The following is a 26468-nucleotide window of genomic DNA, read 5'->3' on the forward strand; positions in this document are numbered from 1 at the left end:
GCGCCCCGGGGCGGGAGACTCCCCGCCGGCCCCAGCGGCTGAGAGGGAACGGGTGTCCCCGCTCCGAGGGCCGCCGCCGCCGCGGCGATCCCCCGCCTCAGCCCGGCCCCACACGGCGGCGGCCGCCTCAGGCTGCCGACACCCGCCATTGCGCGCGGCCCCGCCCCGCTTCCGGCCGGCGCGTCCCCGTCCCGGGGCGGGGCGGGAGGAGCCATGGAGGACGCCGATTACCTCGAGGGCAGCGCGGCGGAGTGGGGCAACGAGGCGGACGGAGGGGCGGTGAGCGGCTGCCCGGCGGCGGGCCCGGGGCGGCCCGTGAGGGGAGCGCTGGCCCCCGCGCCGCCCCCGGAGCGGAGCGCTCTCCCGGGGCACGCCGTCTCGCACGGGGGTCCCTGGGGCCTGCGGGCGGGGCAGCCGCGGCTGGGCTCCGGCCGGGGCCAAAAGCGCGGCGGCGGGCGGGGAAGTCGTCCCGGCCCGGCCCTGCGGCGGGGCCCGGAGCTTGGGCCGGTCGGGGAGGGGGAAAAACAACGGCGAGTGGCGTTTGCCCGGGTCGCTCGCTGTGGGGAGCCGCGGTGCGTGGCTTTCTGCGGGCAAAACCAGCCGAAATAGGGGAGTAGAGGGGGAGTCGGGACGGGGGCTGGCTGACTGGGCTGTGCTTGCGATAGCAAGACGATGAAGATGGAGAGGGAGAAGATGATGCTGAAGTGCAGCAAGAATGCCTGAAGAAATTTTCAACCCCAGACTACATAATGGAGCCGTCTATATTTAACACGTTAAAGAGGTGAGTGTAGCCTCATGTGTGTTATGGTGCATGGCATGTGTTGCAGATGCCTGTAGTGTAGATAGGGCCTGTAGCAACAGGACAAGGGGTCCTGGTTTTAAAGTAAAAGAGGGAAGATTTAGACTGGATAAACGGAAGAAATGTTTTGCACTGAGGGCGGTGAGCCCCTGGCCCAGGTTGCCCAGAGAAGCTGTGGATGCCCCATCCCTGGAAACATTCCAGGCCAGGTTGGCCGGGGCTCTGGGCAACCTGCTCTAGTGAAGATGTCCCTGCCCAAGCCAGGGGGTTGGACTAGGTGGCCTTTAAAGGTCCCTTCCAACCCACACCGCTCTGTGATTCTGTGCAGTCTTATCACTTTGTATGGAAGTGTGTGTGAAAATAGATAAATGATGCGATTGTTTTCCCTTTGTTCAGAGTTCAGTTGGTTTGGGGTTTTTTTAATATGACTTTCAAATAGTTCTTTTCCAATCCTTTCATCAGATATTTCCAAGCAGGAGGTTCTCCAGAGAATGTTATCCAGCTCCTCTCAGAAAACTACACTGCAGTGGCGCAGACTGTAAATTTGCTGGCAGAGTGGCTCATTCAGACAGGTATGATAAATGATACAGTATAATTTGGGTCTATAGTCTTTCTTTTGTCAGAAATATCTGAATTGGTGACAAATTTGATCATACTCAAAAAGCGGATCGTTATAAAGTTGTCATCCTGTATGTGACTAAATTCTTTTTAATAATATGTTTATTCTGCTCAGAGAATAAGTGACCTGTTGATGAATATTTTGTAATGCCCACAAACTGTATTATAACGGGTAGTGTAGTTGAAGCAACTGCATAAACTATAGTGTCTTTTTGTTTTCATGCGCAAGGGTACTGTTACATAGATGGTGTTAGCAATATTTGATGTTTTGTAATAGTATTATATAATTAATACTGAAAACACAAATACCTTATTACTAGTCACAGTTCCCTTTCAGTTGATCAGTGGTTAGATGGAAGGTTCTCGTGGATGCCAGTGTTCTCTGAGACAAGAATTCTGTGTTGCCAGTCTGCTTATGAATTCTTCAGCAGCCTCTTGCAAGACATGCCTAGCATTATCTTGTGGTATCTTTGTGCTTAGCTAGTATGAACTTTTGTTTACAAACTATCAGAATTACTATAATCTGGGAAGTGTAGAACTACTTATTACTACTTTGTGCGTTGTTTTGTAGTATGCTGTCAAAGCTACTGATAGCCAATATATTAAAAGGATGGACTTTAATCTGTAGTCAGGTGGGTTTGTGCACCAACCCTGGTAATCCCTTTTGTGTTTAAGACACATGCATTTTGGTGTCGTGCCTAGTAACAGTCTCGTGAGATGACTGCCGTTGCTGTTTGCATGACTGCTGAAGAGAGCAAGAGGAAAAGGACTAGTGTAACCTGTCTGTGATCCTAAACAGTCTGCGTTTAGGAAAAAAAGATTGAGAATCTCTACGTCTGTCTGTTTAATTTTGGCTTGATGGTAGGATTGGTGGCTCTCCTCTCACCTTCTGCGTGTTGATAAATACCTGAGTAGTTTCTGTTCTTGTTGAAAATGTTAAGATGTTGCTGCTATGTTTGATTGGATTGCATCTGCCAAGTTTTTTGTTCCTTCTATACAGGTGTTGAGCCAGTGCAAGTTCAGGAGACTGTAGAAAACCATTTAAAGAGCTTACTTATCAAGCATTTTGACCCTCGGAAAGCAGATTCCATCTTTACAGAGGAAGGAGAGGTGTGCATGGAATCCATGTTGCTATCTTTACATGAGTGGATCCTACATAGATGCCTTCATCCGATGGAGTAGTAGATGGTGGGGGAAGGGAAATCATATCTTCAAATCTCTGGTTAAGAAACAACTGGCTTCAGAAAACCAGCTGTGTCTTACTGGAGTCCTCAGAGGCTTAGAGAGCTTAGAAGCTTTGCCTGCTGCATCCTCCTTCGTAATAAAGTCCTGTATGACAACTCGCAGGACTCCCGAGAGGTTAAAAGCCTTATTTTAATGATCTCGACGTCTAGATATTCTTACATTTCTCTCTATTGTTCCGATCTTTTCAGACTCCAGCCTGGCTTGAGCAAATGATAGCACATACTACGTGGAGAGATCTCTTTTACAAGTTGGCAGAAGCCCATCCTGACTGTTTAATGCTTAATTTTACTGTGAAGGTAGTATACTCAAGTGTAATAAGTGAGAATATCCATAAAGGGCTTATTGTTCTGGCGTCAAGTATTGGCTGTGGTCTTGCCTGTATCTTTTATGTATTCCTGCATAATGCTGCTTATTCAAACATCAGAACAGTACAAATACATGTTGGTGGGAGGAATTATGTTACAGGTTGCAAGTAATAAGTGTAGTTTCCTGGTCTGAAGTACTGCTTCCTGAGGGTTTTTGTTGTCTGTTGGTTTTTGGTCGTGGTGGTGTGGTTTTTGTTTGGGTTGGTTGTTTTTTTTCTTTGATCTGTTTTTGAAAATTCTGAATTTCTGGTGCAATGGAACATTTCAGTCAGTTTTATATGTTTCTGTGACAGGGAAAGAATGTTATATATCTTGGTGTGGTCTGAAGTATTCTTATATCATTATGGTTTACTTTTTTTGCTCCATCTTTACCCGTTTCCTTTTCTATAGTCTAAAAGATGAACATGAATTCCAGTAAGTGTATGCAGAGGCACATCTTACATTCTGTGTGTTCTTCTAGGCTTGTTAGAATATCTGAAATATAAATGTAAATAATAGGAGTTTTCTGTGATGTTTTTGGTTTTGTAGCTTATATCTGATGCTGGATATCAAGGGGAAATAACCAGTGTTTCAACAGCTTGTCAGCAACTGGAAGTGTTTTCCAGAGTCCTGCGTACATCTCTGGCAACAATTTTAGATGGAGGAGAAGAAAACCTTGAAAAAAACCTCCCTGAGTTTGCTGTAAGTTGTTTTGTTTTTTGTTTTTTTTTTTTTCTTTTTTCGCAGAAAGAAAATAGTGTTTTCCTTTCTGGTTAGGATATACAAATCATTACAGGATTGTAGAGAATCTTGACGGCTTATCAAGTCTTACAAAATTTTATGAGGAGGAGGTGTATCTGAGTTCAAAAATAAAATTTGTGCTTTTTGATCAGTCTGTGACAAAGAAATCCTTGGGTTGCTTGTGTGACAATTCTTATATTTATTAAATGGATTGTAAAAAGGTGAAGGTAGAACTGTTGTCTCCCACATTTAATGTAAGATCTAAAGATCAGTCTAGTCAGTCCCCTGGCAAATTAAAATAGTGTTTTTTATCATCCATGTCAGTGTGAAAGTGCCATCTAAATCAACCCAGCATGTGTTCTCTGTTGTGAAACAGCATAATGACTTTTGGATGGCTTTGTACTTCTCTTACACTTAAATATTGCAGAGAAAGTACTGAGTGTAAGTAGGATAGAATTTCATCTCAATTTTGGCATTTAAGAAACAAAATTCTCCATTTAGCCATCTCTTCTTGCATGCTATGAATGCCTGTCGATACTGTGCTTCTTGATACTTCCTTCTTGGCTGTTGGGTTTTTGGTTTTCTTGCATAGTTGTTTGTGTGTTGGTTTTGGTGTTTTTCCTTTGATCAGTAGATTTCAGTTAAATCTTTGCAATTGTGGCAATGTAATCCCAGAAGCATACTTGCATGTTTCTTGTTGACTGGTAAGATTTTTGATGTGTGCTTCCACAGAAGATGGTGTGCCATGGAGAACATACGTATCTCTTTGCTCAATCTATGATGTCCATATTAGCTCAAGAAGAGCAAGGAGGGTCAGCTGTCAGACGGATTGCTCAGGAGGTTCAGCGATACGCTCATGAGAAGTAAGTGGCAGTTACATTATTAGTGAAATGTCAGTCACCGGAATGTGTAAACTGCTGTCTCTTGCTCGGTCTCGATTGCCTTTTACCAGCAAAAGGAGAATTCTTAGCTGCAACAGAGTGGTTCTTGTAGCAAGCTTTAATGCATAGAGCACCAGAAAAGTTCAGTGTCATGTGCTGGGAGAGCTGAAATAAGAGGAGTAGAGAATTGAAGTTTCTGTCTATAAAAAAAAAAAAAAATATTTTTATTATTCTACAAATATTTTAGAAACAAACAATGGAAATACAGGCGTATTTCTATAAATTACCCAAGATAAGGCGTTCTGCCCTAAGGCATTCCGTGCCATAGGAAGTGCCTTGTTGACTCAGTGAGGCGAAAACTAAAACGTCCAAATCAAGCAAATAAGCTGTTGTGTGTGTTTGCTCTTCACCTAGAGGCCATGATGCTAGTCAGATCACTTTAGCACTGGGTACTGCAGCCTCCTATCCTCGAGCGTGCCAGGCTCTCGGTGCGATGTTGTCCAAAGGAGCGCTGAATCCAGCCGATATCACAGTCCTGTTCAAAATGTTTACAAGCATGGACCCGCCTCCAGTAGAACTGGTTAGTAGTTGTCTTTTTATAACCTCTGAAACTTCACTAGCGCTCAGAAATATGAGCTCTTGTTGTGCTAAATGCTGTATCGACACGAAATAGAAGTTAGCACTAGACTCATCCCTCTATAATTTTAAATAATGTCTACATGTGAAACTACTACTGGTATTCTGTTTTGCACTAGCTTCCTGATTGGTTTTATTTTTTAATCATTCCAAGTTGTCTTTTTACATATAATTAAATTCATTAAAAAGTTCTCGATAGGAGATAAAGATGGCAAGGAATTAGTTAACTTCTTTTAACAAAAAAATAAAAAATGCTTAAAAAACCCACCCGGTTTTGCAGTTTGTTTTAAGCAGGCCTAAATGGCACTTTCACATTTCTCGCCGCCTCCTTCTAAGGTGGGTTCTGGTAAGAATGGTGGCGTTTAGATACTGTAGCAATATAGTCTGTAACTGTTTCCTTTGTTTGTTTGTTTGGGGTTTTTTGTTTCTTTGTTTCATCAAAAGTTTGGGTTTCTTCAGAAAACTATCTAACCTACTCCCAAGGGGGAGTGCGTTGTATCTCATTCTGTGCAAGGTATATCAGATGCAAAAACTATATTTTTAGTCACCTCTCGTAATTCCCAGGCTCTAATAAACTGTTCATTTTCTTCACAGATTCGAGTACCTGCCTTTCTGGACCTCTTCATGCAGTCGTTGTTTAAGCCAGGTGCTAAGATCAACCAGGACCACAAACACAAATATATTCACATACTGGCGTATGCAGCTAGTGTAGTAGAGATGTGGAAAAAGGTGATGTTCAGCTCTGTGAATAGCGTTATTTTTACCTACAGTGGCCTGATTGTGCCAAAGAAAATCTTATGGTCGTGAAGTTACTCAGTTTAAAGCAATATATTCAGTTTAATTTATTTATTTTAATATGAAGTGTTTCTGGTTTCAACAGAAATTACCAAAAAATGTAGATCCAGATGATCAAATAGTACTATAAAAGTCTGAGTGCACTGAGTGTTTTTGCTCTCTCCCCCCGCCCCCCCCAAGGAAAAGATTATCAGCAGCAGTAGTGTCCTATTAGAACTCTATGTGTATTCCTCCTCAGAGGAAGAGAAATTTAATTCTCTGAAGTGGATAAAGTAATTCTTAGGGAATTAAGTAAAGCAAACATCTCTGTATCCATGTACTTCAGCTCATCGATAATTAGCTCTTCTGAAACTTGTGTTTGAGCCTAGGTTTTGAGAAATGTGATCTTGGGCTTATCACAGGTTACAATTCCTTTCCTTAAATAACCACAGGCATCCTGTGTATTCATGACCCTTGCATTCAAACTTTGCAATTTTTCAGAACAAAAGAGTCAGCATAAACAAGGATGAACTCAAGTCAACTTCAAAAGCCATTGAAACCGTTCACAACCTGTGTTGCAATGAGAACAAAGGAGCATCAGAGTTGGTCGCAGAACTGAGCACTCTCTACCAGTGCATCAGGTGAGCAGAGACTGGTCCCGGGCCCCAGCTGTTGGAAGGGAAGTGTTGGTTAGGGGAGGCAGTGCTGCTGAAGGGAAGTGCCTTTGTGGGCCGCTCTGTGAGAACATCCTCACTGTAGAACACGTGAAGTTGTGGTCTGAAAGCAGCTTTCAAAATCGTACATCTGACTCTTTGGAATCTTTCTCATGAGGACACATATTCTGGTTTCCACAGACAACTTGTCCTTCTTGTGTCACAGAACGTGCCTTTCTCTGCCATTGGAAAAAGATGAGAGATTACTTTGTCTTCTAATAAAGCTTTCCTAGCAATAGATGTGTCCTTTCCTCTCCTCTTAAAAGTATGAAATAGCAGATATTGAATAAACTGGAGCAAACTCAGAGTGTACGTGAATTTTGCTGCCTATTTCTTGCATTTTGTGCTGAGCCGGGAGTGTCTGTAGAAAGAACTTTCCTCCAAACTACTTCTGATGTGCTGGCAACTTTTCAAGCAGAACTCTTTTATCTTTATGAGTTCTGCTCTAAGTTAAACTGAAGCTCTAGCAACCATTAGAATATACTGAAAGTTTTGTTTTGTTTTTTTTTTTTTTTTAATTTACTGGGAGTTTTTTACTTGGGCTTTTTTGTTGTTGTTGTTTTGGGTTTGTTTTTTATGCTCCTGTGCTAAAGTGATCTCTCTTTCTGTAGGTTCCCAGTGGTGGCAATGGGTGTATTAAAGTGGGTGGATTGGACAGTGTCAGAACCACGATACTTCCAACTGCAGACTGATCACACCCCAGTCCATCTGGCGTTATTGGATGAGGTAAAAGCCTATATAAAACCTAGCTGGAGAGTAAAAAGTTTTGATGCTTGTAGTAGGAAGTGCATCCAGTTCACTGAATGCCTATCACGTACAGTAAGTCAGTAAATACGCAGAGATGAGTCTGTTTCTGGTCAGAGTTAATTACTTGTTTTTATCACCTCAGCATTATTTACCCTAGGAAAACTTAGGCATCAAAGAAAGAAACGGTGGAATACTTTTTCTAAAAGAATTTACAACTGGTACTGAACATCAGTGTAAACTCATCTAATAAAATGTGCTGCTTTGGTTTTTAAGTAGAAGTTCTGAGGATCTAGCTTTCCTGTCTTGTTTGCAGATCAGTACATGCCATCAGCTGCTTCATCCCCAAGTTCTACAGCTTCTTGTCAAGCTTTTTGAAACAGAACATTCGCAGCTTGATGTAATGGAGCAGGTGATTCTCAAAGGATTCGGTATTTGTGTTCTTTTGTATTAGTTACGCTTATGCAAGACAACAGCTTTTGCTGTCACAGCGGTTTTAAGAGTTTCATTTAGGAATATGGTCATGGCTAAAAAGTAACACAGCGGATGTTGAATCAATAAGAACGAGCAGTAAAAGTGGCACAATTCTGAGAGGAAGTTCTAATCTGTTGGTTCTTCCCTCCCCGCACTATCAGCTGGAGCTGAAGAAGACTCTCTTGGATAGAATGGTGCACTTACTCAGTCGAGGATACGTCCTGCCCGTCGTCAGCTACATCCGCAAATGCCTGGAGAAGCTAGATACCGATATCTCGCTCATCAGATACTTTGTCACAGAGGTCAGCAGCGAAAATTGTGTTTACTAACATAGAGAAATAAACTCTAATATCAATTGTTTGTGTTTGAATATTAAATCGGCTTACCTCAGATTCAAAAATATTCCAAGATAAGAGATCAGATTCTGAGCAATGTATGTAATATCAGTATTTTCTAGGACGTGACTTAGTCCTGCTCGCTCCTGACTTCTGAAAGTATTAAGGTACTGGATAGAGTACTGCAAGAATACTTAATTTATTACTTGTGTGGAGAACAAGAGGTCTTAGGTGCAACTACCTGTATGCTTTCAAGACTGGTATTGTGAATTAAATATTGTCCCTACTACCCCTCTAACTGGAAGAGTAATCCATCTCTGTCTGCGCTTTCAGGTGCTGGATGTGATTGCTCCTCCATATACCTCAGACTTTGTACAGCTTTTTCTTCCAATCTTGGAAAATGAAAGTATTGCAGGTACTATTAAAACAGAAGGAGAACATGATCCGGTCACTGAGTTCATAGGTAAGTCACATTTATTCCTTGCATTCCTGCTTCCTTTTGTATTTGTTGCAACTTGTAAATAATGTTCAGGAGGAGGATTGCTAAAAATAGGAATGCCTACCAGATATTTTCATGGATAACTTCCCTTTTCAGGGCCTATGTTTAGCAATTTTCCTTTGATCAAGAGTCTCTGGGTAGTAGTGAGAAACTTGGAGACAAATACTGGGTTTTGAGAACTAGCACAGAGTAGTGAGGAAAGGATAGGAGTGTATGACAGACTGCTTCCCTTCCTATCCTAAACCAAACACATCTGTCCGGACCCTAAAACCCTAATTATCTACGAAATGCAAAAATCCACATGCAAACAGATAAACCAGAGTAATGTGCTGAACACTTTTTTTTTTTTTTCCTTTTAAGCTCATTGCAAATCTAACTTTATTATGATGAACTAAGAAGTGGAAAACATCAAGAATGCAGAGCACATGATCACTACTTTGCTGTACTCTCTGCCAGTAAGATTCACAGCAGCAAAAAAAACCCCAAACCACCAAAACCAACCAACCAACCAAAACCAACAAACCCGAAACAAGGAAGAAAGGGCAGAAGGGCATTTGATTGACCTGTGTGGGGACCTTGAGCTTCATATCAGAGGACTGTTAATGTACTTCAGAAAATGGAATAATAGTGAAGGATTTTCTATATAAATCTGAACATTCTGATGGCAGGGGGTAGCAGGAGACAAACAGATTTATTTCAAAGAATGTTATTTTGGTTATTTGCAGAATTTGTCAATGATTCTTTGTGTAGTATAAAAACCTGAAGAAGGGGGAATGTAGTTCCTACTAAAACCACTTTGCAGATAGTTCTCTGAAGACTAAATTTGAACGCTTTAGGTTTCCACAACTAGGAATTTGTGTGACTGGCTCTGTGCTGCAGAGAAGCCACAACGCCTCTTTCTCACCTTTGCATTGTATTAGAATTCTAAATATCCTACATATTTACTGCTATGAAGAAAACATTTTGTGTGATGCAAGTGGAGTTATAACAATCAAGGTTAGTCTTGTATTAACAGATGAATCCTATGTGAGTGTGTTATCTTTAAGAATCTATTTTTGTTAAATAGGTGCATCAGGTGTTACTGGTAAGTTTCATTACCATCTCTAAATTCTACTGCTGTCCAAAAATACGAATGTGTGCAGAAATTGCATTACTGCTTGTTGTGGCTTCGTTTTTATACTTATCTCTACTCTGTCCTGGTCGATGCCAAACAGTGGGGGATACACCCAAGATTATAACTTACCTTTAAATAAAGGTTTTTTTCTTTTTCAGAGATTTCTTTCAAAGTTTCATTAAGACCGCTCTTTCTTTCTGTTCACGGGGCTGGATTTCCCTGTGTACGGGCAACTACTGTTTGTTTACAGGTGAGGGGTATAGACAAGCCCATTGTGCTTTTCCAAGCACATCTGTTTTCTGAAGAACCTGCTTTCTGAAAGACGGTATAATTTTTAGGTCCAAGTGGATGTACGTTTAAAAAGGAAATCACTTTGTTCTTCTCTGTTGTCACTGATTCATGAATGAGAATTCTAAGCTACCACAATAATTCTTGGAACAGCAGCCAGCCGTGTAGATTCTTAACTCCTTATAAGAAGGAGCGCATCTTCCCTTTCCTCCGCCAGCCCCTCACGTACATACTCCACAGCGACTGCGCTTACTCTAACAGTGCTCTCGTTGGCTTCAAGCACAGCCTGAAAAGGGCACAACTTGCTTCTGCAGAAGTGTTCTGAACTTCTTTGCACATCTTTGAATAGAAGATGTACCATCGTTCCAGCTAACTCCCGCCATTTACACTTGCACGAGACCTACTTTTCATAGTATTTTAGGTTGAATTAGCATGCAAGTTTGGCTGGTTGTAGCCCCTGACTTCATTTCTTTGGAATTAATTAGAAACACTTCGCCCTATAGAGCTTCAGTTTAGGATGTATCATCTTTTAGTGGTAATCAAGAGCAGTTTGTTCCTGTGTCCCTTGCAAATTTGCTAGCTGTTTAAACAAGGTACACTTCTGCTTTCCTCTGTGCTCAAGCTTGGTATCGCTTCCTCAAACATTTGAGTTCCTCTCTGCTTATCTACATAGGTGAATTTTAACTAGTTAAAACTTCCATGATGCTGCGATCAGTACTGTCATACTAACGTGTCCTTATCTCAATAGAACTTACATTGCAGCAGGCACTGCAGCTTGCCCCCGTTCATTTTTATTGGCACTATGTGGAAAAGCAAAGCCAAGGAGACAAATGGAAGTCTCTCTTCTGCTTAGATTTAAATGTGTATTACTGTCTTTCATGCTTAAGAGGTGAATGGTGGATGACAAACACCTACTGATCAGAGTATGATTCTTCTGTGTAGGAAGCCGAAACTGGGCCCACATGAACCAGAAAAGTCAGTCTTTGAAGTCCCCTAGCCTACTGGATTATGGCGTAACCTCAGGTTTAAAACATGTTCTCATTGTCACAAAACTAAAAGCTGTGCTGTTTGAGACCGAAATGATCAAAATAGCACAACCACCTCGGCTCCATCCGAGACACTAGCAGTCTTACTCTTGTGTGGGTCTTCACCATTCTGCCAAACTTATCTTCTGATTAGGAGCAGACTTCTTTCTTACACAGTTGCAGAAACTACCACCTGGAAGGTAGCAGATAATAGAGTTTCTGGAAAGACTTTGTTTTCTTCCTCTGCACCACTAAAAAGCTTTAACTTTCAAGTTTGAGTGAGGCATAATTCACAGGTTGGTTTGATTTAGGGTAGGTTTTGGAGATGGACATTTGAGTGATGTTCTGCAACATCTGAATGTCTCTTCTCTCCCCTACTTGTTGAAGTTGGATGCTTTCTTGTAGCTTGTATCTTAACCGCTGGTGTGGGTAGAGGTAGTGTAATGTGAGTTTTTGTTTGAGCCAACCCTTTCACAAGAAAAAATCCAGTAAAAGCAGTACCATCCTGGGCCAGCTTCAGGTCGCTAGTATGCCACGTGAGACTGCTTGTTAGGTACGATAGAAGACTACCAAAACCATGTATTAATAAGCTCTTATAATACACATACAGTCATGTAAAAGTCCATTTATTAAATGCAATTACCAATGCTAGTTAGTAACATTTGATATGGCACTGATTTGCCACTTAGAAACTGTCTCAGTTTTAAGGAAGAGAATTTGCTACCGTTCTTCAAATCAGTGAAGAGTTCTGGCTTGTGGCAATTTATACTCTGCTGCTTTAGGAGAAAAATGGCACAGCCAATCACGTATTAAAGCAAGGAATTTGAGCAAAGACAAGACTAATTAAATAACTAAGAAATATTTAGACTTTTGTCTTTTGATCAAAGTAGTTCCTGTTATATCATTTTGGTTGGATAAAAGCAACTGCATTATATGAGGCTTTCGACAGCAGTTTCACCAGGAGGCCAAGGGAACAACAGAGGATTTAGTTTTTTGAATACATCATGTCCACACTTAGCTGTTTTGTTGTCCGCATCACTGTGAGATGATACTTGCTCAATACTGTTAGAGAATTTAATATAAGCTCTAGACCCAAATATTGAGTATAGTTTTTCCTTCCCAGTATGTCTACCTAACTTATATTTTAAAAAACTATAAGGGATTTACATACAGAGTTTCCGTGATTAAGTCAGTATGATTTAAATACTGCGCATCAAGGCAGACAACACTTTCATGGGTAAATTACTTTAAGTTGTAAATTATCTAAAGGCAGCTCTGTATTTATTTGGCTTTGAAGACATTGCGTGTGGCTATCTATCTGGGCTAGTCTTGCAGAACTGCCTGATGGTGTTGAACTGTGAAAGAGTTTTAGATGACGACTATGTAAACAAAAAAAGGTGGTGCTGGGAAGCCTCCACACATAGTGGTTCCTAAACAGAAAGACGTACGCTAGAGCATCAAGGAAGTATAGGATCTCCATACGCACAGTCCTCTTCAATAGCAAGATTGTACTGTCCTCCTCTTCCACCTTTGTATGCACTTGTCACAATTCTCAGCCACCCTCTTTCACCCTGTAAAGAATTAATTTGCATTGTGAGTTAGAAAACGTATGCTGTCGAGTCTCTCCTGTCATCCAAATATAAATGACCTCCAAGTGAACGTAGGAGTTCACTGGAGATGGGTTCACGGGGGCAGTCTGCTTTGCTGAGTTTACAGCCCCCTCATCCATTCCAGCTGCGGGACTTCACTTCTGCCTACAGCTACAGCAATTTACAGTTGCCCACAGCAGGAGCCGCATGTCCTTGGAAGGGTAGCATTTGGGATTGAGTTGAAATGACTCAAGTAACTGTCTGAATACCCTTGTCTTCAGATTAGTTAGGTTTCATTTTTTAATTGCTAGTCTAGCTCAAAGAAAGTTTTACTTTTCTTATCCCTAGGCTCGCCTTGCAGCGTCCTCTTTCCAGGTGAAAAACCCCACCTTTCCTCTGCAGTTGTTGTGCAGACATGTTTGTCCCATGTTTCCTTACCCAGGGTTCGCCCCATGAGTTACGAACAATCCAGTATTCTGTTCCATTTTCCACGCCCCAGCCAGCCACGGACACGATGTGGTTCACCACAGGCGAGGGGTTGTACTCGCTATAGAGTCCTCCGGTGTAAGCATCCAGCTTCTCAGTAGCCATGATGCCACAGCTGTAACAAAACAGAGAAAGCGTTTCTTATACAAGGGGATCAGGGCAGGGGCCTGGCTAAAAAACTACCGGTTTTCTTGCATTTTGACTTCAGAGCTCAGTTTATCTACAAACAAGCTAAAGTCTGCACATCAGTGCAGAGCTGCCAACACGGGCTGGAGCGGAGAAGTACGTTTCAGGCAGTAGACTGAGTCTCAAGTATTTCAATCCCTGTATTTCTAGTAGACAAACATTTTCTTTTTTCACCATTCAAGACTTTTTTTTTTTTACCTAATTGGTCCATTAGCATAGATTTCTGCCATCATTTTTTCTCTCCCACTGACAGAGCCATAGTCAGCAACTTTCCAGAGCGTGTAGTTCTTTATCACATGGCATTCTCCAAAAGTGACGCAAGTTCCACACTGGTTAAACTTCTTACACTCTACAAAAGAAAAATGAGATAATCACTGCAAGAGAATGCTTTTCGTCAAGTGAATTAATGATACAAGACTAGGCCTTGTTTTCTTTTAACTTATTTGAGGCAGATATTAACAACTTAAGAGTAAATACTGATACACACTCTTTCTGCAAACCACATTACAAGTCCCTACAATCGCTAGTTATTATTCTTCACTTCACAGGCGTAAGTGCTTTGATGAGGAAACGTTTCAGATGTGCTTCTCTCTAGATGCAGACACTATTCCAGTCACGCGTGGCCAGACAAAAGTTACTTTTCTCCTTTGTTTAGCTTGAAGTGACACTTGTAAATATTTCAGTATATCAGAGATTGTATATCATGGATTTAAGAGATTAAGTTAAAACAATTTAGCTGTGCAAACTTGTCTGGGCATGATTTAACACTCTGCTGTCTGGCTGGAGACAAGAGACACACAGCCTGTAAAGAAAACCTGTTCTGTCAGTCAAACGCAAAGGCAGGAACCAGCACCATGGAAACCCAAGAAACTACCTTTTTTTTTTTTTTTTTTTTTAAATTAAGATCTGCTAAACCTGGGATGAACCCTGACAGCAAAGCAAATGAGCATCGTACTTTGATCCTTAGCTTGGTAGTTGTTGCAGGTCTCGTCTGGAATGCCATGGTCGTGGGCGTACTTCCACACGCCCGCGTGGTCTCCACCCTCGCAGGATCCGGCATCAGCGCAGTCGATCACGTTCTGAACAGAGAGGTAGGCAGAAGGCCACGCACCTTTTCTCTTTATGTTGATTCGATCTGTAGGGATAAGAAATCGGGTTTTGTTGGTGGAATACGTGGGTGGTTACACACTGCAATTAGTGTTCAAACTCTCTGCTCCGCCGAGCCCGTGACTGTGCGCAGGCACCAGCGCTTGTGGCTGGAAAAGCCCCTGCTGCCGGCAGCGGGGCACACGGCGGGACCCAACTCAAACCAGCAGCCTGGGTTACTGGTGTGGGCTTGTATTAGAAGCTTTTTCCATTAAAAACTCAGCAAACATACGCAGATGAGTAAGATCTGTTTAGAGCCTTGAAGTGCCCCTTTAATTCATGTCACAGCTTCTGAAAGCTTCCAGATCTGTTTCTGGCTTTGACAGCAGTTTTCAAATACACATCATAAAGGCAGCTCTCGCTGCTCTCTACAGGAGTAGATTTATGCATAAACCCACGCAGAGGGTCACAAGCCCGTCCAGCCCAGGTCTCTGGCTCCCAGACACACTCTTCACAAACTTAAAGCAAGGAAAAGCTTTCTGAAGTATATCCTTGCTGTTGTGTCAACGTCTCGCTGTTATCCTGCCATCTTGGACAGGCATCGCCACTTTGCTGCCTTATTTTGTCAGAAAGGACTAGCTTACTTGGCAGAAAAGCTTCCTGATGAGTATTTATAAACTGCCGCTCCCCGTGCATTAACAGTCTTAGCTGATGCTGCTGTAGTACTTTTAATCCTATTAGTGCTAACAACGCCCGGCTATACTTGGGAGGACGGGGAGGTGTTATCCCAGTCGCTCTTCCCCCAACAAGAGAAGGAATGAACACTTCAGCTATTCCCAGCAGTTCAGAAAAAACACCCTGATTTTTAAAGTCCACCTTCTATGCTTATAAAGATGCACATAGTGGCATACCTATGGGTACAATTAAGCTTTAAGCAAAGTTCTATAATTAAATATTTTATCTGTCCTAGTACTTCACTACCTCATGGCAGGTTTCATACATGCCTGTATTCTTGTACTGCTTAAGAACGGATCCTTTCGCGATTCCCGCTGCCTGCTCACACCTGCCTTGTCTTCCCCTTCCTGCACAGTTTCCTCTGTTTCTCCTCCATGGTTAATGCCCTGACAGCCCCCTGCACACACAGTGCTTCTGCAGCACGGTACTGCTGCGGGCAAATCATCACGTATCCTCTCTAGAGAGAATATTTCTCCAATTGAAGCAAACCCCTACTTCCCTTTTCCCAAGAAAAAGGCTGATAGAAAGCTCTCTGCTGTCCGTGCGCTGTGGTAGTTGGGGCATTTGCATGCCAGGGCTCTTGAAGCCGATACCCTGCGGGCCTTTCCAGCGAAAGGCGACTTCTCTCGCTTCCTCAGATCCAGGCACGGCTGCAGCAGCCCCTTGCTGCTGTCGATGCCGTGCGACGGGCCGAGGTACCAAAAACGGGAAGGAGATGCGATAACTGCTTTCACATCTGCTGCTGCCATCACCACACTTCCGAGGGGGGCAGAAGCCCCCGCGCCTACTCCAGGGCGCAGTGCGGGTCCAGCAGGGGCTGTGACTGCGTTCCTTCTGCAGACAGCGTTTGAGCCGTGCCCCCCTCATGTGGTTCTGAGGATGGGGAGGGCCTCGCTGACGGCTTTGTCTGCTGAAACCAAACCTCACCTTCGGCTGGGGCATCCCCCTGCGCCTGCTGCATCCACACACCTCCCAGCCCGGGTTCTGCTGTGTCAGTCACTGGGGATGACGTGCTGGTTCCCGGGGGGGGGTCGGGCCGTACCTGCCAGGGCGCTGGTGCTGCCGTGAGCCCAGCAGGACCCGCAGTACCGGGGGATGTGCTGGTTCCGCGTGGTGCTGGCGAAGTTGACGCCGTTGACGTTCCTCCAGTCCCAGCTCCGGGGCAGCGCTGCCGCCCGCAGGGACTCGTGCGGGCGGGGGTAGGTCCTGCGGGGGCGGGGGGGAAGGCACCAGCTGCCGTGCTGCCCGTGCCGGTGCCCAGCGAGGGGCTCCTTGGATATTTGTGGGGTTTTTTTCCCCCAAAAAAAACCGGCTTTCGGGGGTTTCGGAACGAGGCTGCGAGCGGCCGGCGCGGGTCACGTGACAGCGGACAGGGTGACCCGGCCCTGCCCGCACCGCCTCGTGACCGCCGCGGCCACCCGGGAACCCCCGCCACCCCCCGGGGAGAGACCCCGGCCTCCCCCCGCACCGGGGAGAGACCCGAACCCGCACACCGGGGACAGACCCGAACCCCCCCGCACCGGGGAGAGACCCGAACCCCCCCGCACCGGGGAGAGACCCGAACTCCCCCGCACCGGGGACAGACCCGAACCCCCCCGCACCGGGGAGACCCTCCGACACACACACCCCCGCCCCGACCCACCCCGCGGAGACCCCCGGGCCCCCCCCGCCCCAGGGAGACCCCCGAGCTCCCCCCGCGGCGGGGAAACTCCCCGAAGTGGGGAGACCCGCGAAACCCCCCGGGCGGCGGGGCCGGGGCCGCCCGCACCTGGGAGCCCCCCGAGGCCGGGCGATGCCGGGTTTGCAAAGCCCCGGTGCGGGCGGGCGCCGCGGCTGCCCCTGCCCCGGGCTCGGCTCCGCGCCGCCGCCGGGAGGGGGCCGGGGCCGGGTCTCACCTGAGGCCGGGGTCCCGGCGCGGGGCCGGCCTGTAGCAGCGCTGCCCCTCCCTGAAGTGGAGGCCGGCGCGGGCGGGGGCGCAGAGGCAGCCCCAGAGCAGCAGCAGGAGGGACGCGAGGCGGCGGCGGCGCTCCGCCATGCTGCGGCCGGCGGGGCTCCGGCGGGGCTGCGGGGCCGGGGCGGGCGGCGGGGAGGGGCCGGGGCCGGGCGGGGCGGGGCGGGCCCGGGCGGGGCTCGGCTAGTCGGGGCGGCGGTCGCTGCGCTGCGGCGGGGGTCGGGGGTCGGGGGGGCGGGATGCGGAGCCTCCCTCGAGTTCCTTCTGTCGTGACCGAGGGGTGTCGGCTGGGAGCGGGACGGTCGCGGGGTCCCTCCTAATGGCAGCTAATTAGCGTCTCGGGGGATGAGGAAGAGCGGGGGGGCGCAGGGAGCGGGGGGACCCGGGGGAGTCTCCATCGCACACCCGCCGAAGTGGAGCGATTCTGGTCACACGCACCCAGGAAAAAAGGGGGGGAAGGAGAAGCTGTTAAGGCGCTGTGGTGGCTGGGCGCGGAGCTGCAGTCGCCCAGGGCCTGGGGCAGGAGGGGGCTCGGGGCAGCAGCCCCCGGGTGACAGAGGTACGGGGCTCTTTACCTTCGGCTGTGCCCTGCCACCGGCTGCTCTCGTGGAGGGGGCAGGACGGGGGGACCTTGGAGGGGCAATTTTGCTACTCCCAGGTTTTGAATTTCTCAAGCTCTTTTGTGCTGCGGTTTACAAAGGAATTCAGGCCTGTGCCCATTTTCTGTACGCTATTCTTTAGGGTTCAGGACGTTTGAAGGTTCTTTACTATCTGCTACTTTCAATAGTGAAAGCCTGCAGGGTTTTAAGTGTCCGTGTGGGTGGGCTGCTGGTGCCTCTTCTCCATACGCTGGGTAGAGCGTTCATGTTTGGTAAACAGGTTTAGTAAACCGCAGCCAGTTCTTCCCTCTGAGCGGGTCTTCCTCAGCTCTCGGCACTTTCCACAAAAGGTGTGAGATTTATTAGCTCCACGTTATGCACAGAGAGACTGAGGCACCGAGACCGACAGCGGTGCAGGACCAGCCTGGCCACCGTGCTGCCGGCCATGGCAATCATCGATGGACCAAACGCAGCAGGGGCCCGTTGTGGCAGCCGGGACAAGCGAGGCACGACCCCGCAGGTGGATTCACATCCCGCCAGCCCCGATTTCGCCAGGCCGTGGATCTGCGGCGCGGGGAAGGTAACGAGCTGCTCGGTTCCACTCTGGTTGTACCAAGACCTATTTGCTTGACGTACGGGCTCCTTGCCGCCCATGGCACCTCCTTTGGCCCGGCTGCCAGCGGGAGGCAGTCTTTAAGTGGTTTTTCTTACTAAGTGCAATGCAAATGTGAAGTAGGGAGTCTTTATTGCCTGTCAAATGCAACATTTTTTGGGTAGCATTCCTGATGTAGCTGGGATTAGTTGAGACCAGTGTCAGCTCGTCTGGTAACCATTCGCAGATCCCTCCCGGATTATCTGGTGGCCTGTAGCCAGGCTTATCTCAAACTGGACAGGCTTTCTTCTCAACAATCTTCCCAGCTGCTGTGGAAAGCTAGTTCCTCCCAAGCAAACCATATGGAAAAAAAAGTGTCCCTGAATGCCTCCCCGCACATGCGTATTTGTTGCCAGTGCGTTCTGTGGCGGCATTGGAAAAAAAAAAACCGCAACCAAGAAAAGCAGAAGCAAAAAAAACCCCAATAACCAAAGAAGCCTGGGGCGTTTGTGGTCTCAGCTTGCGCCCGTCACCGGGGCGTTGTGCCCGGGCCTGATATTGGGCACGGCGGGACAGGCTGTGCCGGGGCCAGGCTGCTCCTCGTCCTCGCGGTGGCACAGGTCCCCCCAGCCCAGCCCTCGCCAGCAGCCCCACGCCGGCCATGGTCCGGGCAGCACCTCCGCCATGGCCAGGAGCTCGCGGCAGCTCCCGCCTCCAGCTTCTCCCAGCTTGGCAGTGGCAGCCCGCGGACAAAACCCACGGAGGAACAGGCTTTTCATAGATCAAGTCTGGTGTAAAGAGAGACTCCCCAAGCAGAAATGCAGTTTGAGGGAGGGAAAAGAGGCACAAACCCATCTCTGCTGCTCAGAGCGCCTCAGGTACTTTGTGTCATGGGCCACAATTTTTAAGACTCCGCTAAGAAGTGCTTTAGAGGAGGCAAGTGATTCCAGGGAGCTATTTTTAACAAGAGAAAACCCCATGTTAAGTGATTGCGTATTTCTTTCACTTCCCTTTTTCTTTTTGTCTTTGTGAGATGTTTGTGACTATAGAATCATAGAATGGTTAGAGTTGGAATATATTTACTGCTGAAATTATTTTGCCAAATTTTTTGGGCAGTGAATGAGCATCTTCAGCCGCTTCGTAAGTTGTGGCTATTGTAGATGACTACACCGAATATTGCAAGTTGTATTTATCTGCTGGCAGTAGCTCTGACACGTTGTGTCCGTGCAGCAACGGAATAGACAACTCAGAATTGAACTATTACTTCTAGCTAAGCATCACTGCAGAAAACAAATATGAAATGTGCATGAATAAAGTGAAATTCGCTTTCGAAGTAAATGCCCAAATAACCTTTCCAGTATTTTGTCTCAGGAAATTGTAGAAGGTGCCCCCTGCCATTGTAGTAAGTACCTCCGCTGTGGCAATGGAAACCACTGTTACGTTGTCTTGCTGAGCAAACTAAGCTCTTTAGAGGATACTTATTTTTTGGAAAATGATAAAACTGTTGTGTTCTAAGGGAAAAAATTAAACTGAATTTAAAGTCTTGCTTTTATTGCTCCCCGCTGAGGAGGGCTCATGGCTTGGCAGAGGATGACAGAGCATTCGCTGTTCCGTTTTTTGCCGTGCTCTCCTGGTGCTAAACTTTGCCTTCAGAGCAGTTGGCTGTTCCCCCCTTGGCTGGTGGAAGAAGTGGAAGTCGTCTGTGGCGGGGAAGTCTGGAACAAGCTGATTTTTCTTTTGGAGCAAGATGGAAGCTCAGAGATTCCTTATCTCTAGCACCCCATGAAGGGGGTAGTTTCAGTGAGTCAAGTCCTTCCACTGACATCTTTTTGTACGAAATAATTTAAGGTGCTTTCCTAATTATAGTTCCTTTCCCTATCCTTAAAAGGAACACTTGCAAAGCACTGACAGTTGCCTGACATGTAATAAAACTCCTCTAAGCTTGCAGAAGACAGCCCGATCTGGGGTTCTGTTGCTCAGCGATATTAGCCCTGTTTATCAGCAGGCAACAGGAGCGGGCCCTGTTTTGCTCAGCCTCGCACCGTTTCCTTTGCTGCAGAGAAACGTTTTGCACAGAGGACACTATGGTTAGCTGCAGTGGAACGGGGTTTCCACCTCTGGCATTTTCCTGGCAAGTTCTGAAGCACTACGTCTCAGATACAAGAAAAAGAAATACAAGAAATACTGTGTTTCTTCACGTCAGGAAAGGAAGAGAGAGGGAGCATCTGTGCAAGTTAGTCACAAGTTAATTCAGACTTTTAGATCAGCTGAAATTGGTGGATTCTTATTAAATGTTTAATGAACATACATCACTGAGATTTCAGTCTTATGTTTATGTTTTACAAAGGTTTTTACAAGGGTTTTTTTTTATTACTGAGCCTGTCCCGTTACCCCTCCGTCGTGCAGCTAGACGCTGGCAATGGTGCTTATTAGCGACCTGTGGGTTTGCCCGGCAGCGCGCTGAACGGCGTGATTGTAGGAGGCTATGGGTCGAAAGTTGTTACTGTTTTTATTACGGATGTTGTCCTGTATGACTCATATGATGTTGAAATTTAAATTTTGTGGCAGAAGCACATGTAGTTAATGAATTAAGATCACTCATTTTAGGCTATAGCTGCTCTGTATGGGTATATCTTTGTATATATATTATATATAAAATAATGAAGCACAAATGCAGCGTGCAGATATTCATGAGTCACACTGCTGCACAGAGAACTCAAATGCACAGTAAGGGGGGGGTGACAATTTTCTTTTCTGAGCCACTCAGCCAGCAATGCACCTGCACCCTGTACCTGGGCACGGTGCCGCCCTGCACGCAGCAGCCCCAGGGGTGGCTACTCCCCCCGCTGCCCGGGGCACAGTCCCGCCGCTATAAAAAGGCCCCTCGGGCGGACGGCGCTGGGTGTAGCTGATACAGCAGCAGAAGGAGCTTGTGCCGGGGACAGCCACCGCAAACCCTGGGTTGGGTGGTAGCCACCGACAGGTCCAAGCTACACAGAATGCGTGAAATCGTGCACCTTCAGATCGGCCAGTGCGGGAACCAAATTGGAGCTAAGGTAAGGTCTCTGCACTATTGGTCATTAGTAATAATTGCTACCAGTGGCAGCAGGTCAAACATCGTTAACAGACGGGGACTTTGGAGGGAGAACAAGTGCTTCGTTAACTCAGTGGTAGCAGCCAATATGAGTGTTTTGATGGGACTGTCATAAGACGGGCTTGCTCCTCCTGCAAAGCTTAATGTTAAGACCGTCAAAGAGTGAAACACCTGCAAGAACTATGGCACCAAGATCAAAAGTGCTGCAGAGCGTTGCTGCTGGAACTCGCATTCCCGGGGGCACTAATCGAGTCTGCAAAATACCGGGACAGGGGAAGGAGCCAGTAATTCCAGGGCTGTGAAGCCGTGACACCAGTGCTTTAGTTCGGCCAGAGAGCAGTGACTCTGCCACGTTACAGTCATTAATGTGGGATTGTGCTGCCCAGCAGAATGCCCTGTGCTGTCAGTCACCAATCAGCATTTTCTGAGCGGCACAAAGGGTGTTGAGGAGTCTGGCCTTGCTGGCCTCGTGGCCTTGGGAGTATTTTTGTGTAGGTCAAACTGCTGTGCTGTTACTCGGAGAGACGTCGCTCATTGCTGACTTTGTGTGCCAGGAGCAAAAAAGCCACCATTGCTTTTTGCTGTGTGATGTCCTTTTTTTTTTTTTTTAATTGATTAATAGGAAGTTGTCAAAAAAAAGTATTTGTGTTAATTTGGGGCTGGGGGAGGGTGTCTTTGAAGACACGTGATAGCTGAAGGATTGTTCTGTTGTGTTCTTCCTCCATTTCTTGCTCCCACAAATCTCACCTCGATGCCTTTTATTGGCACACGAAGCTGCGGATGGCCGGGGGAAGGCATGTTAGACCCAGGTAGTTTGGGTGCAGCCAGTGTGATAGGTAAAAGGTTTATATTTTTTTCTGTTGGCTTTGACCTGGAAACTGCTTGTGTCTAACACGGCCTGTAGAAAAGTGAGTGTGTGCGCGCGCACACACACACACACACACACACAACACCATGCACATGTTGGCAATGGTGTATTTGCACCCTCAAAATGAGACTGGATGCTAAACCAGGAGACCATTAAAAGTGAAATACCCTGGTCGTTGTAGTGGCGGGTGTGTCACGCTAACGCGGCAGCGGCTGCTGCCCAGATAAGAGCCCCCGCACAGGACACCCATATGAGTGTCAAGATAGGACACCCAGGACCAACAGCTGCTTGTGGAAACCATTGCTCACGTACCAGTTTGTCGGAGCTGGCTTTGCCGTGCCACAGTCCCACGGGGGCATGACAGGCCCCCAGGTAACCCCCCCACCCCCATCCGGACTTTTCTGTTAAGCTCATACCAACTACTACCTGTGTTATTTAAGCTAATAACGGGTGAGAGCTAAGCAGCGTAAATGGTCTACGAAACTTTTCCCTTGTGCTTATTTGCGGGGGGGAGGAGGAGGACCCCGCTCTGAGCTAACACGTAAATGGCAAAGCATCCCCCCGCCAGGCAGCGTCCCCCTTCCCTGCAGTCAGGCACGAGCGCGGCAGGGCTGGTGCTCTACACGTTGTGCTTAAGAAAACTAGTCTTTATGAATGCGTTGAACCTCTTTCGTTTTCCAGTTCTGGGAGGTGATAAGTGATGAACACGGCATTGACATCGCTGGAAACTACCGTGGGGATGCGTCGCTGCAGCTCGAGCGAATTAACGTCTACTTCAATGAGGCTTACTGTAAGTGCTCGGCACTGCTAGGGCATTGGCACAGCAATTTGCAGAGCCAACACGAAGGTTAAAATAAGCAATTAAAAAAAAAATAAATCCCCAGATCACTGTAGGTGGCGTGGGTTTTTCAGACTAGATTATAAACCTGTCTCTTTGACCTCTAACAGTAATTGTTTGCCCTCATTTTCTTTTGTCCTAGCCCATAAATACGTGCCCCGTTCTATCTTGGTGGACCTGGAGCCCGGTACGATGGACAGTGTACGGTCTAGCAAAATAGGCCCACTCTTTCGCCCTGACAATTTCATTCATGGTATGTAGAGCATGCTGGCAGCAAACTGACTACAGTCAGCCCTCCCAGAACGGCCTTTTAGCTCCCAACTTTGTAGCCTTTAAGAATTCTCTTGTTAACTTTGTGGCTGCTCTTTCTGTGACTCTGTTTACAGGAAATTCAGGCGCTGGAAACAACTGGGCCAAGGGCCACTACACAGAAGGCGCTGAACTGATTGAGAACGTCATGGATGTGGTCAGGAATGAGTGTGAGAGCTGTGACTGCCTTCAGGGCTTCCAGCTCATCCATTCACTGGGGGGTGGTACAGGCTCAGGTATGGGCACACTCCTCATCAACAAAATCCGAGAAGAATATCCCGACAGGATCATGAACACCTTCAGTGTTGTGCCTTCACCCAAAGTGTCCGACACAGTCGTAGAGCCATATAACGCCATTCTCTCCATCCATCAGCTAATAGAGAATACAGATGAAACCTTTTGCATTGACAACGAAGCTCTATACGATATATGTTTTAGGACTTTAAAGCTCACCAACCCCACCTACGGTGACCTCAACCACCTAGTGTCCCTAACCATGAGTGGTGTCACAACCTCCCTCCGCTTTCCTGGTCAGCTGAATGCAGATCTGCGGAAGCTGGCCGTTAACATGGTGCCCTTTCCTCGCCTCCACTTCTTTATGCCGGGCTTTGCTCCACTGACGGCTCGAGGCAGCCAACAGTACAGAGCCCTCTCGGTGCCGGAGCTTACTCAGCAGATGTTTGATGCCCGCAACATGATGGCAGCCTGCGACCCTCGTCGTGGCCGGTACTTGACCGTGGCGTGCATCTTCAGAGGCCGAATGTCTACCAGAGAGGTGGACGAGCAGCTGCTGGCTGTCCAGACCAAGAATAGTTCCTACTTTGTGGAGTGGATCCCTAATAACGTCAAAGTGGCCGTGTGTGACATACCCCCGCGAGGACTGAAGATGGCAGCGACCTTTATTGGCAATAACACAGCCATTCAGGAGCTCTTCATCAGGGTTTCCGAACAGTTCTCAGCCATGTTCAGAAGAAAAGCGTTTCTCCACTGGTACACGGGGGAAGGCATGGATGAGATGGAATTTTCTGAAGCAGAAGGTAACACCAATGACCTCGTGTCCGAGTACCAGCAGTACCAGGATGCCACTGCAGATGTTGAGGAATATGAAGAGGTAGAAGTGGAAGCCAGCCCGGAAAAGGAAGCAGCATAAAAACAATGGTAATGTCAAAACACTCTCCAAACGAGCCTCTTGGCACTCACTAAAGAAAAGGCAGTAGCCATCAGCTGCATGCTGAAAATAACACCTTTCTTAAGAATTTCTTCTCTGCATCTGGCCAAAACATACCCAATATTAAATACAGCGCTTTTGAAATTAACGGCAGCTATGCTTTACTCCCCCGAGCAACTGTTGTCACTGAATCTCTCCCGAAGAGCCGCTATGAAGACAAGTCGTCTCCTAACAGCCTTCCTTGTAAACGGAGTCACTTTCAGAGTATTACCACCAGCCACTGAGGGTCATACGCAGCCCCTCTGCCTGTATGTGTCGGGGTCAGCAACAGCAAAACATGCCATCAACTCATCAGCTTTATTTATTCTGGGGCAGACACCGTCCTGCTCCATCCATGCCCCTGTTGCAGAGAGGCAGGGCCCCCCCGCAGCGACCCACGGCTGCCATGCCCAGCTCCTGCGGCTGGGGGGGGACAACACAGGGAAAAAGACTGAATGTGCACAGTCTTACTTTTTTTTTTTAAAAAAAAGTATTTTACTAGTTCAGTCACGTTGCTGGCTTATATTATTGCAGAGCTTGGATTCATTAACCTTGTGTGGTTTGTTTCTATTTCAAACTGTAGATCGAGTTGTATTAGCACACACAGCTGTGAACACTCCGTAAAAGTTTTACTGTGGGTTCCCCCTCGCCCCCCGTGTACTAACTATTGTAAACTTTCTTCCTGTCATTCAGCGCAGCAAAATGGATGGAATGGTTTGCAGCTAGTTAGTAAGTCCCATGGCAATCGCTAAATCAAAACCGAATCTTTACTTCAGGAAAAAAAGTTTCTTGCCATTCACAGCCATCTACTTAAGACTGTATTTATAATATTCTTTAAAATAAAAATTGTATACCATTCTCTAAAATACTTTAATACTTGAAACATTGGATAGACAAAAATCAGTTTATTCTTGTAAGGACTAACTTTTTTTGATGTAACATATATATATGGAGAAATGGAGTTTGTTTTATTATGCTCTTTGAAGAGAGTTTATTAAACTGTGAGTTTGAGTCGACAGCAGAAGTGTCTCAATGACCTGGGAGCTGAAGCCCGTTCCACACGCGTGCTGCGTTCCCCTTGTGCAGGGACAGCCGTGGCCCTGCTGTGCAGGCACAGGGCGGCAGGACGCTGCCAGCTCTCCCCAGACCCGTGCTGCTGGCAGTGACCCCCTGCCCCAAGAGCGCCCCATCCCTGCCGTTCCCTAGGGAATGCGTGTCCCTCTGCCCCCAGTATCGCGACAATGTGGTAGCAAGGACAAGTGCCAGCTGAGTGACCGGAGCCCAGACCAGGTTTCCCGCACCCCCTTCCCCGCCTCCTGCAGGAGGCCACCTCTCCAGCTCCCCGCCTCGTCACATTGACTTTCACCGCATTAGCGTTGTTCTAAGCACAAACAGAAGATGAACGCCACAACGGCAGAGACTTTTAAAGCCAACAGTGTACCTCTTCCGGCAGAGAGAGATGATTGAGGTATTTTAATTACCAAAATTATATGCCTATATTCTCTATTGATTAGGTTTTAGTGAAGAAAACTTTTCTCCAAAGTAATCATTGAAATAAGGTAGGCAGAAGTTTTAAACAACAATTAAATCTCTCACTCATCGATGTATCTGAAATATCAGCATGAAATCTGACATGAGATTTGCCTTAAAATAAACGTATGTTGCTCTTGAATGATAGACTGTGATGAAGTCTTCTAT

At 46.7% G+C, this 26468-nt stretch overlaps 3 protein-coding genes across 4 annotated transcripts; 2 read left to right on the forward strand and 1 right to left on the reverse strand.

Annotated features, from left to right (window-relative positions):
- Nucleotides 1-10074, forward strand: NELFCD (negative elongation factor complex member C/D). 2 transcript variants are annotated; one of them, XM_074605567.1, is made up of 15 exons: nt 1-279; nt 666-781; nt 1262-1371; nt 2418-2527; nt 2851-2958; nt 3556-3708; nt 4480-4610; nt 5043-5208; nt 5859-5993; nt 6540-6679; nt 7363-7477; nt 7812-7907; nt 8131-8271; nt 8638-8767; nt 9164-10074. In XM_074605567.1, exons 1-15 carry the CDS (start codon nt 214-216, stop codon nt 9196-9198), a joined length of 1752 nt encoding a protein of 583 aa, XP_074461668.1. In that variant the 5' UTR covers nt 1-213; the 3' UTR covers nt 9199-10074. The 2 variants fall into 2 exon arrangements, with proteins under 2 accessions (XP_074461668.1, XP_074461667.1); XM_074605566.1 differs by lacking the exon at nt 9164-10074 and having other exon boundaries at nt 140-279; nt 8638-8917.
- Nucleotides 10075-11840: 1766 nt separating this feature from the next.
- Nucleotides 11841-17399, reverse strand: CTSZ (cathepsin Z). The gene is made up of 6 exons (XM_074605568.1): nt 17208-17399; nt 16355-16518; nt 14447-14626; nt 13690-13840; nt 13258-13420; nt 11841-12801 (listed from the first exon to the last, which is right to left on the reverse strand). Exons 1-6 carry the CDS (start codon nt 17345-17347, stop codon nt 12688-12690), a joined length of 912 nt encoding a protein of 303 aa, XP_074461669.1. The 5' UTR covers nt 17348-17399; the 3' UTR covers nt 11841-12687.
- Nucleotides 17400-17901: 502 nt separating this feature from the next.
- On the forward strand, nt 17902-25786 carry TUBB1 (tubulin beta 1 class VI). Its single transcript, XM_074605586.1, has 4 exons — nt 17902-21510; nt 23098-23206; nt 23397-23507; nt 23641-25786. Exons 1-4 carry the CDS (start codon nt 21454-21456, stop codon nt 24711-24713), a joined length of 1350 nt encoding a protein of 449 aa, XP_074461687.1. The 5' UTR covers nt 17902-21453; the 3' UTR covers nt 24714-25786.
- The last annotated feature ends 682 nt before the right edge of the window (nt 25787-26468 follow it).

Source organism: Larus michahellis, chromosome 12 (assembly GCF_964199755.1).
Source record: "Larus michahellis chromosome 12, bLarMic1.1, whole genome shotgun sequence".
NCBI classification, from domain to species: Eukaryota; Metazoa; Chordata; class Aves; order Charadriiformes; family Laridae; genus Larus; species Larus michahellis.

Coding starts and splice junctions, on each gene's coding strand:
- CTSZ (XM_074605568.1), bottom strand. CDS start 17,347: ATGGCGGAGCGCCGCCGCCGCCTCGCGTCCCTCCTGCTGCTGCTCTGG. Junction 16,519..17,207: donor CGCCGGGACCCCGGCCTCAG/GTGAGACCCGGC, acceptor CCGCCCCCGCAG/GACCTACCCCCGCCCGCACG. Junction 12,802..13,257: donor ACTCATGGGGCGAACCCTGG/GTAAGGAAACAT, acceptor AATTCTTTACAG/GGTGAAAGAGGGTGGCTGAG.
- TUBB1 (XM_074605586.1), top strand. CDS start 21,454: ATGCGTGAAATCGTGCACCTTCAGATCGGCCAGTGCGGGAACCAAATT. Junction 21,511..23,097: donor GGAACCAAATTGGAGCTAAG/GTAAGGTCTCTG, acceptor TTCGTTTTCCAG/TTCTGGGAGGTGATAAGTGA. Junction 23,207..23,396: donor CTACTTCAATGAGGCTTACT/GTAAGTGCTCGG, acceptor CTTTTGTCCTAG/CCCATAAATACGTGCCCCGT.
- NELFCD (XM_074605566.1), top strand. CDS start 214: ATGGAGGACGCCGATTACCTCGAGGGCAGCGCGGCGGAGTGGGGCAAC. Junction 2,959..3,555: donor TGCTTAATTTTACTGTGAAG/GTAGTATACTCA, acceptor TTGGTTTTGTAG/CTTATATCTGATGCTGGATA. Junction 6,680..7,362: donor ACTCTCTACCAGTGCATCAG/GTGAGCAGAGAC, acceptor CTCTTTCTGTAG/GTTCCCAGTGGTGGCAATGG.